General features: G+C 37.5%; 1 protein-coding gene across 2 annotated transcripts in view; it reads right to left on the bottom strand.

Moving 5' to 3' along the window:
• Positions 1-15,598, bottom strand: part of METAP1D (methionyl aminopeptidase type 1D, mitochondrial) — an 88,836-nt gene that overhangs the window by 16,131 nt on the left and 57,107 nt on the right. For both annotated transcript variants that reach the window (XM_027055493.2, XM_027055492.2), the window contains exon 2: positions 2,005-2,162. In XM_027055493.2, the coding sequence (XP_026911294.1) occupies positions 2,005-2,162 (158 nt within the window). The remainder of the gene's footprint in view (positions 1-2,004; positions 2,163-15,598) is intronic.

Below are 15,598 nucleotides of genomic sequence, written 5' to 3'. Positions count from 1 at the left end.
GGATTGAAAATGAAGATCAGAACCCAGCACACGACAATGGGATCATTTTTTCGGACACAGCCTCCTGCTTCATGGAGCTCTGCCCTTCCTGCCGGAGCACCGACCTCCGAAGCCAGCACAACAGACCCTCCAGGCTGCCCCCAGTTCCTTCCCCTGCCCTTTTGAACTTAACGTTGCCTGTTAGTGCTGCTTCTGGATGGTCTGTTAACCTTACTGTGCTTTGAGTCAAACTGGTCTGAAGTAGACTTCTGGTCAAAACAAACAGTGGTTTTCTTTTCTTCCTCCTCCCAAGCCCGTAAGAAGCATTATTGCCATTGATGAAAAAAATAGCACCAAGCTTCCAAATTGCCCAATGGCTAATTAAGAGCACTTTCATCTTCGTAACACAAAGATAAAATTTATGCAAAGGATAGCTCACAACACCCTCTCCGAATGAACGTATGTAAAAGGCTGACTGTCAAGTCTTCTGAAGCCTATTACGTAGACACTTTTCTTACACTTCGCAACTGTACCCAAACTAAGAAGGGACTAGAGAACAAAACCAAACAGCTTTCTTTTCTTTTTCTTTCTTTCTTTTTTTTTAAGTGCATAAAGAATACCTAGAACATTTCCATCACTTGTCAAAAACAAACAAAGAAACCCCCCCCCAAACTCAAAACATTCAACTCTGATCACCCTTGCAGAACATTCTCCACTGCTTACTTAAACCTGTGGGCAGCATTCAGAAAATAAATACAATTTTACACACAGAGCTTCTTTCAGTCCCAAGGTTTTGCTCAGGTCTTTACAATCTATTTATGGAAAGTGCCACATAAGCATTGTTGAACAGTACCCAGGAAGGGTACACGGCAGTTGGGAACAGGAAGCTGAGGGAGATAACGCTATTTCAATTGACATCACAGCAACTGTGGAAGGGCTGAGGTTAGGGGTCTGCTCTTCGTGAAGCGTATCACACAGGGCTTAGGACTGTCACTGATTCCTGTGTTCAGAGGGGCCTTCCTGACACAGGTAATGCCACTGCTCACAGCACCACAGCTGAGCTCTGGATGAGCACCTGCTCCTACAGCTTTGCCACCAGGGCCCAAAGCTCGCTCCGTCTCCCCCGCAGACTGCGCTCTCGTCTCCACTCTGCTTTGTGATGTGGCCAGGTTACAATTACAGGCAGAAGGGCTACTGGGTTGTCACTGACACTTCTAAAACAATACATTCATCTCTCTGGACATTTCCTTTTCTTTCCCACTAAGGAAATACCAGGAATATACTTCTGGGCTCTGGTAGCCTGTCTCACTGGCCCCTTTCCACAAAAAAGGGCCACTCACTTTCAGGGAGTATAATATACTTAATGTGGGTTTACTGCTTAAAAAAAATGCATAAAAGGGGGAAGGCAGGTGATTTTTGTGAGAAATCTATACTTCTTTCAGCTGTTCTCATTCTTCCTACATGACCCACACACCTCCTTTATACTGCATTTCGAAAATAGATTCTTTCCACAGAATTGTAATCTCTGAAAAAAAAATCAAGAATGCTCTGAGGCAAGAGGTTTTATTTAATTATTCTAAAAGAGGATTCAAAAACAGCAGCACTAATCCTATGGAAAGTATAAGGGCAGGCTTTAGGAAAAAACACCTAGTGTATTGGCTTCAAGTAATCTCTCTTGAATGATCCCAATTTGACAGCCAATTTTTTTATTTCTCTGAAAAAGTTAAGAAACTATAGACACGTAATTTTACCTTCATGTTAGAAATTTAACATAGAAAATTTCATGGTAGAAACTAATTCTGAATAATCTAAGCAGCTGTAAGATGAGAGGTTTAGTTAAAAAAAATTAACGTGATAGAACTGCAGATGTTACAACTTCTCAAATCACAATTTTAAATCATAAACCAACTTTAAAAATTAGGATTCAAAAGGCTCAGAAATGAAAGGCGCAAACACATTTGATCGCTTCTGCAGTTAACCTTTATCTTGGCTGGAAAAAGCAGCAGATCATAGGCAATACAGTACCTCAGGCACTGGGTGGGCTGGAGAAGCTGCGGCCGGCAAAACTATACTGTGTGAAATATCTCTTTGTCTCCGGAAAAAGAAATTTCTTCTTTGTTGACTGCTTGACTGCTTGTGTAAGTAGATATGATTGAGTGGTGAAGACAGAATTCTATGATAACCTATGAGCAGAAATAGGCATATTTTAAGTTAAAAAACCTAACATAGTGCTACATGTTAAGATGCTGCTTTGTTGTCTATTAAATCATTATCCTAATCCTTCACTGGCTCAAAAAAGGAAAAGCCCCAAATAGAAAGGAAAGCAGTGGTATTCTGAGTTCTAGTACAATAATAGCACAGCATATTTATTAGCTAATACTATGTTTACATAAATGTTTGACAATGGAAAACTCCACTCTAACGGGAAACAAACATATAGAAGCATCTGCTAAGTACCAGGTCTGCAAAAAGAACAATTTCTGTTGTGGTACCTTATGCAGCAAATGTGCGGATGACCCTAGATTCAGGGCACTGTTTGGGTGGCTTTATATTCTTTAAAGCTGTTTTCCTTTCAAGAATCATGGACAAATTGCCAGCTGCACTTTTTGCCCTTGATAGGATTACTACTCTGTTAAGTTCACGTGCAGGGAGGCATTATACCAAAATTCACTATGATGAATGCTCAAGTCAGATAAAGACTAAATAGCAGAAGTGTAGGGTGTAACCCTGAAACAAAATGAACACAGGATCCGAAAGTACCCACAACAGGAATTTAGAAACATCTATCAAAAATTTTAAATGCACATATCCTTTGACTCAGCAGTTCATCTCCTAGGACCTTACCTTGCAGGTATTATGCAATAATGGATATACGAAGATGGACCCTCACTTTGTAGTAGAAAAAAAGGGAAATAACACAAATTCCCCTCAATGGGGGACTGGGGAAATCTTTATGGTATATCTACGCAACAGAAAACTATGAAGCTATTGGAGAAGAAGCTAAATCATTTTTATGTGTTGACATGTAAAGAAGCCACCATCCATTGTCAGGAAAAAAACACATGCTGAACAATATGTATAAAAAGCCCATTGATGTAAAAATAATTTATACATTTATAAAAGTTTGTATATGCCTATAAAATTTCTGAAAATTGATACTCATCAACAGTGGTTATTTTTGGGGCATGTGATCAGGGCTGGGGGTGGGGAGGAAGACTTCCTGATTCATTTTATCTTCTTCTATACTTCTAACCATCCACTTTTTAAACCATCCACTTGCATTACTTTTATAATTAAAACAATAGTTTGAAAATTCCCCAACATATCACAATTGCACATCAGGGATCAGCAAACGATAGCCCGAAAGCCAAATCTGGCCTGCTGCCTGTTTTTGTACAGCCCATAACCTAAAAGTGATTTTTTATGTTTCTAAATGGTTAAAAAGAAATAAGAAAATAATATTTTTTAATATGTGAAATCATATGAAATTCAGATTTCAATGCCCATAAATAAAGGTTTATTGGAACACAGCTTATAATTATCTATGGCTGCTTTGAGCCACGGTGGCAGAGTTGAGTACTTGTGACAGAGACTGTATGACCCACAAAGCCCAAAATAATTACTATCTGGTCATTTACAGAAGTTCATCAACTTCTGGTCCAGAGCACTGCTTCTCAAAATGTGGTACCTAGACCAGCATATCAACGCCACATGGGAAAAAATGCAAAATATCGGACCCCTTCTCAATTTACTGACTCAAACTTTGGCATGAGGCCAGCAATCTGTGCCTTCATGAGCCCTCAGGGTGATTTTCCTGCCTATTAAAGTATGAGAATTACTGGCCTAGAGTAACATTTCAGCTGTGAAACATAATAGAAACGTGAACTGCTGGTGAGTACTGGCCTCCAAAGTCAAGATCTCCAAGTGAACTGGAAAACGGCACGGACACAAACAAACCCCAGTGGTCAGTGATTCAGTGTCCTAAGTTTCACTCAATTAGGTTCTTCCATAAAGTTGAATGTAATTGTGCTGAATCAAACTTCTAGAATCGTTTTGGTGTTATTTTAAACAATTCCAAATACTAGACAAAATGCAGCAATACCACTTCTTTTAAATACCAAAAGTTCTTTTAAATAGAGGCAGGTACATATTCCCTGCAGCTTGTACATTTCCAGAAGACACCACCACCAGCTCTGGGACTGTCAACTGGTATATGGGGGCAGGGCATTTTCCTAGGAAAAGCAGATGGTTGGAAAGCAGAAGCTGGACTTTCATTTAGGCTCTATCACTCAGTAGCTGTATGGCCCTGATCAAGTTTCTTCTTTTGAGTCTCAGGTGAGAATTAATTAGAATATGTGAAAAAGTATGTGAAAACACTTTGCATTCTAATAAATGGTATTTCCTTCAAGAACGCTTAAAAAGTGAAATGAGAAAGAAAATATGTGCTCCATTATAGCTTCTAATACTGAGCACTTACTATGTGTCAATTACTGTACTAGGCACTTTACATATGTTAGCTCCTGAATCTTAATGAGAACGCTATGCGTTGTGAACTGTTATTGCTCCATTTCACAGTTGAAGATACTGAGGCACCCAAAGGTAAGTAACTTCCCCAGGGACATGTAGTAAGTCCAAAGCTGTGAGAAAGCAGATCAACTTGCCTCCCCAAAATATATTATTTTTCTCATACATATGAAAAACATCCAGAAAATGTAAAGGCATTACAAAACTATTAAAAGGTACTACCATTAGGTTATTTTTCCAAAAGTGGTTTTGGGTTGACCTAATGCATCCACTCTCTCAAGCCCTGCTCCCTTCGTTGACCAAACACAGGCTTCGGTGAGGTGGCTGACAGAAGTTGGCTGGCAGTCTAAGGATACGGAACAGAAAATCTGGATCCCAGCTAAAGCAAAGACTTAGGTGGAATCAACCGATGACTCCAGGCTCCCTAACTGCATCCCTAGATAGGATCACAGACAAGACACAAGGTTGTAAGTATTTCCCTTTGGAGGAAAGTATGCGTTATGATTGCTGTTCTGGTAACACTAATGCAATTAGTAACAATAATAATGTGGTTAACATTTAATGGCCACTTTCTTTAATGAAGTTCAGTGCTAGGTGCTCTACATACACGATCTTTTCCTTACCAATTCTGTCTGGTAGGCAGGCGGCTGTTGATGGCACCATTTTACAGATGAGGAACTAAGACTCACACCTCTAGTGGTCAATGGGGGGCCTAAGGCTCCACATCCCCTGCCACCAAACCAAGGACTGTGTCTGCCACTCCTAGATGCCTTTCTATAGTGTGCAGGGGATCTAGTAGATAGCATGCTTTTCTTTTTTTCCTCAGGGATTAGATTTAAAGGAAAGTTTTTTTGAAAAATTATGAAAAAATAAACATGGGACCATCCAACATTTAGAATGAAGGTACTTTTCACGAAAATTTTTAGATCTGACCTAATTGGGAGGCATTGTAGTAGTGAAAATAGCAGGAGCTTTGAAGTCAGACAGATCTGAGTTACCAGAACTTCTGCGCCCCACATTCTTCACCATTACATGGGAAGAACAGTGCTTTCCTCTACACTAGGCTGTTGTGAGCATGAGCTAACATATGTATGTAAATCATCTTAAAAAGCAGGTGTTCCATAAGCGTTAATTTTTTTTCCTTTCCCTTCTCAAATCTGCAACATGTTTACCTGCAGGCCTCTAAATTTATTTATTATTTTATTCAACAACTACTTACTGAGCTCCTCCTATATGCCATGCTCTGGATGCAGACTGAACCAGGTGACAAAGTCCCCGCTCTCATGGAGCTTATATTCTGTGGCGGAACACAGACAACAAGTAAACCAACAAATACATTAGATTACATAAGATGGTGATATGCATGATGAAAAATGGGCCAGGGTGAGCAGCGGATGGCACCTTGGAACTATGGTTCTGCTCCTGGTCCCGCCAAAACCTAACTATGTGACCTCAAGTAGTAACAATAATAGTGAACATTGGTTGAGAGCTTCCTGGTGCCAAGCTCTATGGTGAGCACTTCAGACGCTGCCCACTGATACAGAAAGGCTTAAGAAAATGAGGGAGTTGTACTTTATGATCTTTGAGGTCTCCTTTAGCTCTGACATTTGTGCCTTCATTCAGCAGCATCTGATTGTCATGCTACATCCCAGGCAATGGGATGATGTAGATGCCGATCAATTTTAGGACGTATGAAGATTTTTTTCAATGCAGCTGATTACATGATACAGAGATCATCTTTATCAGCATTATCAAGTTCAAGTACACAGTCATTACAGGGGGAATCTTTTTTATGTACTTAAACTTGAGGCACGAAGTCACCAGGCCTCTACTTGGATATCTGGCTGAGGCTTTTGAGACATTGACTTTTAGAATGAACAGTGTTGCCAATGTACCTGTCCTGCCAAATGATAGGCTCACTGCCGAAAAGATGCAGGCACACCCACACATGACTTAAACACTGGGAACACAGCCTGAACACATCCAATCTGTTGACAATTACGGTTCTGCACTCTACTCAGAAATTCCACTTTCATATGATACTTTTTTATTTGAAGCAAAATCTTTTCTTTCAATCTGATAAAAGACACCCTATAAATGCTGTCACAAGGTAACAGGATAATAAGGTACCATACCGTGTTTATTTCACTAACTATTCATTACAAACTAGAAAAAAAATCTACTGTTTTCACAGGTGAAATGAAGAAATGGGCTTAAGAAATACATGCCTTTAGAAGATAATGGTCCTCCAATTAATGTGGCAAAAAAGAGGTGGGGCGAAATCCTCTATTTTGTTTATCATATTATAACTAATAAATAGTAGTTAACAAGTTTTCTAAATGCAGAGTGAGTAAAATTAAAATCTCTAGTACCAATTATATTCAGGGTCGAAGGATAACCAAACTATAGTTACTGCTGCATACTATTCTAGAAAAGGTTTGCTGAGTTTCCTTTGTATTTCCCTTCTTTATAAAGGCACTGCTTTGTACATTGGAAATTAGTACAATACAAATATTATGTTAATTATATCTCAAGTAAACAAAGAAACAAATAAATAAGAGCACTGCTGATACCTTATCACAACTGCATCTAACTTTCCAACTTGCTACCGTCAATGTTACAGCTAATTTGATGCACAACATCCATCATCACAGGCAGGGACACCAGCCAGGTTTCCATCAGTCACAGGACTGGCCTCTCTGTCTCTGGGGCACCACCATTTACCAAGGACGCATAGCACACCCCCTTTCGTTAAAGCTATTTTCAGGAAACAAGGTTCAGGTGCGTACTAATTATTGCAAGGGACAAGCTGACCAATCTGGGTTAAGGAGACACAAACTGAAAATCATCAGAAACCTCAGGAGAGGAGAGCCCCAGATCAGCAAGGAGCCGCTGTGGACTAATTTGATCTTAAAAGAATGATCATAGTGAGTGTTGTTACTGTTGATTATGTAACAGAAACTCTATATAGGGTTCCCTCAGGCAGTACATCTATACGTTATTTGTTATAAATACCAGAATATTTACTGTTATCAAAGGTAATAGTAAGAATTATTTTCAGTGTCACAAAAATTCTATCAGCATCTAGTTTCAGCTGAATGTTGAAAATTACAGGCAACTGCTTCTGTCACTCCATGGAGGAGCACACTGTGCGGCCTGAGTGTCTTTTGAAATTGGTATATGTCCTCTGGGTAGTGCAGCACATTCTTCCTGTTTTAAATTTGTATTTGCAATGGAAGTCTAAGTTATGGTTTTAAATATTTTCATATTTGGTAATAGCATCAATTTCTAAAAACTCCATTTTATTTCCCTTTACAGATGAAGTCTGAAAGGTGGGATTACAGAATTCAAGTATGATGGAGGGAGGAATTCATTTTAAATAACTAATGTTGCTGCATGCAACATGCCCTATATTTACTGGCCTCTTACTCAGGGTCCATTTTAATTGTTATCTGCTCATGCATTCTATACCACATAATGAAATGCTTCCATTTCACCCACTGAGCCCTGGGTTTTTCTGTGCACCTCTACTAATGACCCTTAATTAAGCCGATTTTATCCTTGAAAATGTGAGTTTTCTTCTGGCCAACAAGTATTTTTAGGGAAGAGGCCTGAATGAACTTTCAAAAAGACATTTAAAATGCTTATTATTTTAAGCAGCTGTAAAACTGAACAAAGTATATTTATTTGTACTCAAGTGTGGGCTACCAACACCTATGTTTTTCATTGTATGTTTCCAGGGAAGCACTTTCACCCTGCAGCCAGCCATCAATCCTCCGTCATGTTACATTTCAGAGGTATTAAGTATCTGGCTAGAAAACAACACAATAAAGTAGCCTGTACTACTTTACATTAGTTAACAATGTCAACCAGAGATAATATGTAATTTAAAAGACACTCTGTAAAATGTCTTACTGAATATATTTTTTCATAATGATCAAATGCCAAAGTCTAGTAACAAAACTATTATTTATAGCATATCAACATCTAATTGATTTTACAAATGGAGGCAATTATTTTGGATGAAGGGGGGAATGCCTGCCAGATTTAAATGATTTATGATTACTAAGAGAGAAAACAATGTTTTGCTAATTCATTTTCAAATATGGCTCTTACAAATCATTGATAATTTTAATTTTTAACCAAATGATTTGCTTAAATAATACAATGACTTACAAAAAAAAAAGTAACTTACATTGTGACAGCAAACTGAGATATTTTTAACTGTTTAGAAATATTGCTTCCTACAGTAGGCTCGAAAGGGACTGTACCACAGAAATACATTTTCGAGGTGCTGATTTAGAGTCACAGAAAGATCACACTTCATGAACTCCAACCAATTACCTAGAGTAGGAGCACAGGCTTTTATAGCACTGTGTGCTTCAAGTCCAAAAGGGAACACTGCAAATGCATCCATGCCTTATATTTCTTGACCTAAAGCACTGACTGTCTGCTTGATAGGTTTGATAACTTGCACAGATGTTGTGAAAGGAAAATTAAATAGTCTGCATCACTTGATATAACTCGCATTGATTTTCATAATCTAGTACTAAGATGTACATGTTTCAAAAGTAAATGAGAAAGATTGAAGGTTCCTTCCCATTTCAAGGAGACTATAAAGCAGACAAGAAGCTCACATTTCACAAGAAATAACCTGTGCATTTGTTGAAGAAAAAAAAAAAATCAGCTAGGGGAATGCCCCAGGCTGAAGCAGATACTGATTGGGCAAAGCTAAAGGACAAGGGCCCTTGAAACTAAACAAAAGCAAATTCATTCTGTTGACAGATGTTGATTACATCAAAGCGACAGGAACTCCCCCAACTCCCAATTTTTTTTAAACAATTCATACCTCTCTACAGTTTACACAATAAGGACAAAGTAAGTTTCTAAACCAATCATAATAAACACTATTAAACTTGTTTTTTAAAAGTTTCAATTCAGCTGAAGACTGTTCTGCTGTGTTTTTTGCTATGGGCTTCCCCAAACAGTGGTTTATTCATTCCCATGGACACGTCTGGGGAGCCAAGCTGGCCATGCCATCAGCCCCTTCCTTCCAGGGGTTAACTGTTCTGGCTGCCAAATAAAATACAGAGTGAGCCATGTAATTATGGAGACAGTCAAAGGGCAGGCTCTATTTTGAAATCTATTTGCACAGACAAGGTCTTCCAATTGAGCTTACAGGAAACAAGCTGGTAAAGAGCCTCCTTTTCCCCAGATGCTTTCCACACTTTTTCTCCAATTCAGGAAATCATGGATATGGACACCATACACCACTGCTTCCTGGATTTCAAGCTAAGATGCCACCATAAGAAGAAGTGTGGATCTGTTTTACAAAACTGTAAAAAAAAAAAAAACCTTGGTTTTTCCTTTTCTTTTGCCTAATTAGCGGCATTTGGCTATAGCCTCTGGATGATAAAGCAACGGTGTTTATTAAACAACATTTCTAAAGAGGATGCAGGCCCAATTATGCAGGTGTTGGAAAACAGATTATTTACTTTAATGTTCAGAATAAAGCACAAAGTCAAGTCTAAAATATACTGGCATAGATACTTGTCCGAAATAAAGATTCTACTTAACATCCAATAGTGTGTCCTTGAAGTATGTTATAGCTAAGACTACTAATGCAGTAACAGAGATTTCACACGAATTAAAAAGAAATGTGTAAACTATTTTAATTGAAAAAAAAAATCACAAATCACTTTATGCTGACACATAAACATTTGTCCTGGTTGCTCTAAAGCTCTAAATTTGTGATTGTTAGGAGGCTGCATCGTGTCAGATGAAAACAGAACTGGGCCACTACTACCAATAAAAGTAAGCAAAGGAAGGAGAAATAGTAGCCTTCACAGGTACTAGCCTATGGATGTCAGAACTCACCCTCAAGCCATAAGCCAAAGCCCAGGAGTCCTGATTCTAGAGAAGATGAGCTAGAAAGTCAGCCACAGTGAGAGAGCACTTCTGGGGAAAGGAAGGGCGGTGGCCTGAGGGCACCCTCCTCCAATAATAACAACATTCAAGAATGATGCCCAGGTCAGGGCAAAACATGACCTTCCCCAAGGCTCCATCAGGAAGTTGGCTCCATGCTACCTCCCTCCTCCTTTTAAAAAATTCAGCAATAGCAAATGATAGAGTATAACGACAATGACAAGCTCAGAAATGGGTTTGGGAAACCACTGCATTTTCTTCTTTACAAAAGCCAACTGGATGATATGTGATTATTCATTAATGTATATACCACCAACACCCAGGAATATGTGACTGAAACGAAAAGCATTCCCCTCTTCTTGGGAGACAAACACACCCCCAACCTAGTCTGCAAACACATTATCAATAAACAAAACCTAGTTAATAGAGTAGACTTATGTTTGTGGGCCTAGAAAAAAATTCCTTTGGGCTGGCCCAACCACAGGTGGGGGAGGGGAGTCAAAGATTAGAGTAAGAACTCAAAATCTAAAACTGAAAGATCATTTGGTGGATAAGTGGAAGTTACGTGGAAATGACTAATGTATAGAAGGAAATAGGGCTGTTGTGTGAATTTTCTCCATGTAGGGTAAAAAATGTTTACTTCAAAATTTAAATCTAAATTCATTTTTAGAATCATACAATATTGAGTCACACTGCAATAGTATATGCTTAGAAAATCCCATTGTCTCTCAGCTAAAGTTTAGAGAAAAGCAGCTTTTTAGCACTTCAACAATACATATACTCAGGCAACTTCTTGGACAAAGAAATATTGTGTCTTTCCAGGGGAAATAAAGGAGCTGTTTATTAGGGCTGTGGTTAAAATGTAATAATTCATTCTAGTTGAGCCCTGTGGAAAATGTCATCAAAATATCATTTTCTTTGCCAGATTTTCTGGATGCCGTGATATCGTTTAAATACAGAATAAAAGGCAAACTCTAATGAGAGTAGAAGTACAACACCAAAACGAACCAAAAGCAAATGTTCATTTCATCAAAGGAAGAGGAAAGAAATTCACACACCCCTGATACCCAGAGAATGTAACTCTTCTAGGTAGGTTAGTGCAGAACATCTGGCAAACTTCAACCTTCCAAAATTTCTCAAAAGAAGCATTCCTGTTACCACACAATTTGGTTACAGAAGAGGAACATAGAAAAATTCTATATTAAAGCACATATATAAGAATCAGAGCAATTTCACAGAAATCACACATGGAATTCAACTTTAGAGAAAGTTCATATAAAAATATCATGAGTTTTAAAAAATGATATAGTAAGAAAGTCCTTCTTTAATTAAAAAAAGACTTTATAAATACTACTGTCATATAAAACACTACTCAAAATATTACTTATTTGGATAACAATACCCTAAATAGAAGATTGGGACTTACAGTTTGTGATCAAAGGCACAACTTTACCATGAAAATTTTTCAATTGTATTAAAGCATTTGAAAAGAGTATAATTTTAGTCCTCATCTTACAATAGTGTCAACTGAATTCTATATGCAACATGCTCTAGTTATATTTTTGGGTGTATTTTTCTATCTTTTTATGAACCATTTAAAGTTATTTATGCAAACAACTGGTATAAAATAGCTCAGAGCTTTGACCAAAACTGCAGTATCAACACCAAAAAAAAAAAAAAAATAATAATTTTTTTTTACATCATAATATTTTTCTGAGAATGTTTCACTGTACAATTCCAAGTGAAAGGCATGAAATAAAAAGAAAACATTTAAATATAAATTCTACCATGGTACTTTGACAATTTGGGGAGTTTTGTTTCTGCTCTGTAACCAGGCAACAGGAGTGATAGGTATGTAGGTAGGTCAATAATCACAACCCAAAATGAGGAAGCTAAAGGTCCAGGAAAACAATATATTTCTAACCTTCTGCAGTTGAGATTATATAGATTTAAACAATAGAAGCCAAGATTACTCACCAAGGGGTTATTTTCACAAGAAAAATAAAGAGAAAATAAACAGTAACCTCTTTACTAGAAGAAAAAGTTTGGACTGATGTAGTTATGCTGCCACAAATAGTTCTATATTCAATTAAACCGTACAGACTTAGTTAACCATGTGAATAATCACTCCACAGCTTTAGGCATGAATGCAAAAAGTGCAATGCATTAAAATGGTACAGGCTTAAAAGGAGTCCCACAGAAGCCTACTTACAAACTCTTCCTTGTCTTTTTTTTTGTTTAACGAATGCTCAACTATAAGACCATTATTTTTGTACTGAAGATTAAGATTAAAAATTAAAACTATCACATCACCCCTAACAAAACATGTATTCTATCTGTATTAAGCAGGCTGCTTTTCAATCTGAAAACAGTATTACTTGAAAACCATAGCTGACTAAGATTATTCACATTTGGTGGAATGACAAATTCATGATCTCATTTTTACTTATTTATTTCATCTCATTTTTATTTTTTTTTAAGTTTATTTATTTTGAGAGAGAGAGAGAGGGCATGAGGGGGGAGGGTCAGAGAGAGAGAGGGAGAGAGGGAGAATCCTAAGAGGGCTCCATTCTGACAGTGAGGAGCCTGACGCAGGGCTCAAACCCACAAATTCATGAGATCATGACCTGAGCCAAAATCAAGAGTTGGACATTCAACCGACTGAGCCACCCAGGTGCCCCCATCATCTCAGTTTTAGACTAACATCTTCAATATAACCACGATACCAAAACATCTGATGTATACAATATTTGAAACATGTTTATTGTCTAATGTGAGGTGCATTGAACATTTAGTGGAATGTTACAAAAAGAAAAACAACCCTAACATGCCTAAATAAAACACAGCCAATTTGGAGGTAAAAAGAAGTAAATACTATGGAACTTAAACATTTGAGGGACACCTGGGTAGCTTAGTTGTTAAGCATCCAACTCGATTTTGGCTTAAATCATGATCTCACATTTTGTGAGTTCAAGCCCTGGGCTGGGCTCTGCATTGACAGTGCGGAGCCTGTTTGGGATTCTCTCTTTCTGTCCTTTTCCTGCTCTCACTCTGTCTCTCTCTCCCAAAATAAATAAACTTAAAAAAATTTTTAGGGGTGCATGGTTGGCTCAGCTGGTTAAGCATCTGACTCTTGGTTTCGGCTCAAGTCATGATCTCATGGTTTCGTGAGTTCAAGCCCCATGTCAGGCTCCATGCTGACAGTGTGGAGCCTGCTTGGGATTCTAGCTCCCTCTTTCTCTGCCCCCCCCCCCCCACTCGTGCTGTCTTTGTCTCTCTCAAAATAAGTAAATAAACTTAAAAAAAATTATATTTTGTTTGTGAATGCACGTGGCATCATATTTACTTGAGTTCTTGCTTAAATTGGTTTTCCTTCTTTGAGCAATAGTTGGTTCAGTTGGACAAGTTAGTGAAACACTCTAAGCCTTAGTTTCCTCATCCGGTAACAGGAACAGTAATACCCTCTTCACAGGGCTGCTTTGATAATTGTACGACATGAGGTATGGAAAGGGACACAAGGTAAGCACTTGATAAATTGCAATTGTGATCATAGGTTGTATGGTGGAAGGAGGGCACTGTAAAATGGACTAATCAGTAGGTAGAAACCAGCCCGAATTTCAAAATGTGCTTTGGCCATTCACAAAGTATTCATAAGATCCTAGATTGGGTCTCAGAGCTGCTACTTAAAAACCACGCTATCCAGAGCACAGGGCCTCTCCTGCCTTCATTATAGGACCATCCTGACCATCAATGGGGGCTGCAGATGTATTAATACTTTACAAACCGGATAGCATCTCATGACTGTAGTGTATTGAGAGAAGAGTCAGACTCGCTAGGATGAATTATGCACAGCCTAATTTTGACATTTTTCTGAGAATTCTTGGTGAGGCCTTCCTTTCTAGAATCCTGATGGCTAATGGCGAAGTCTAAGGAAAATCTCTTTTTCCATTCAGAGGCATAAAAGACCCCAGCTTTTCTCAAGAATCATATCATTCCAAACACATTAGTATACAGAATAGTTTTGATATCTGTGCAAAAGGTGAGATAGGAGAAATCATGTTTTAGAAAGATTCTACTTGGCATTGAAGACATTCCCTATAAAGCTCACTATTACAAACAATTTTAAGAGTGACAGCAGATGCTATTTTTTATTCTGTTACTAAACAGTGTTCAGTCCATACTGCGTTTATCCACAAATTGTTACATTGTCCTTGGTAAACTCAATCACTTAAAGTTTGTAAGATTTTCAATATATTTGTTTCAGTGTGCAACTATTTAATAGAAATATTCTAGAGCTCACCAAACCTTATTGTTTATTGTACCAAGAAGTCTTCTTTGCATAAAAATTCCTGTTTATTAAACAGTGATACAGGAAGAACTTATTTACATTTCAAGCACCACCAACATACATCATTTATGACAAAAAAGGCAAGCACTCCATAAGAAATGCTCAATCACTGTCAATCACAAACACCAAAATATACATAAACCAAAGCAAGCCATGTGAACTGTATTAAATTCAGCTACACACAGAATTACTAACCAAACAAACAAAAAAACAAATAATTATCAGTGACTCACAGACCTATTTACACAGTACACAAAATAACTTGGAAAGGTGTAACCATGGAAACCTAATAGCCTAAATTCAGTGCCTTTAAAATTTGCATTTATTTAAACACTGTGCAAATGATGTCCTTACAAAATTTAAATATTGTAAAAGCAGTCAAAGCTTATCTTTGTTATCTGATCATTGATCAAAATAGTTTCAACTATAAATTAGCTGCTTTTAAAATTATTCAGGGACCAATTTAATGAAACCATGATAAAAATGTCAAACAATTTTTTTAATTTTTCAGCAAACTGTTATTTTCACAACCACTGATTAACAATTGAAAAAACTCAACTATACACAACAAATCTCATAAGAGTCAAATAATATTAAAATGTGCTTTGACATAAAGACTTTTCTTAAACTCACACTGTTGCATGCAACCACCCCCACTTCCTCTAATTAATTATAAAAGCAGAAATGCTATTAGCTGTTTCAGTTTACAGGTGATTTTCGCTGACAGTTACCATTTGAATAGTTTAATATTTAATGCTATAGTTAGTCATAATGTCTTATATTTTATTTTATAAGCTACATGAGTAAAACATTATTTTGTAG

Source organism: Acinonyx jubatus, chromosome C1, assembly GCF_027475565.1.
Source record: "Acinonyx jubatus isolate Ajub_Pintada_27869175 chromosome C1, VMU_Ajub_asm_v1.0, whole genome shotgun sequence".
Taxonomy (NCBI): domain Eukaryota; kingdom Metazoa; phylum Chordata; class Mammalia; order Carnivora; family Felidae; genus Acinonyx; species Acinonyx jubatus.
This window is presented reverse-complemented; position numbering and strand designations above follow the sequence as displayed.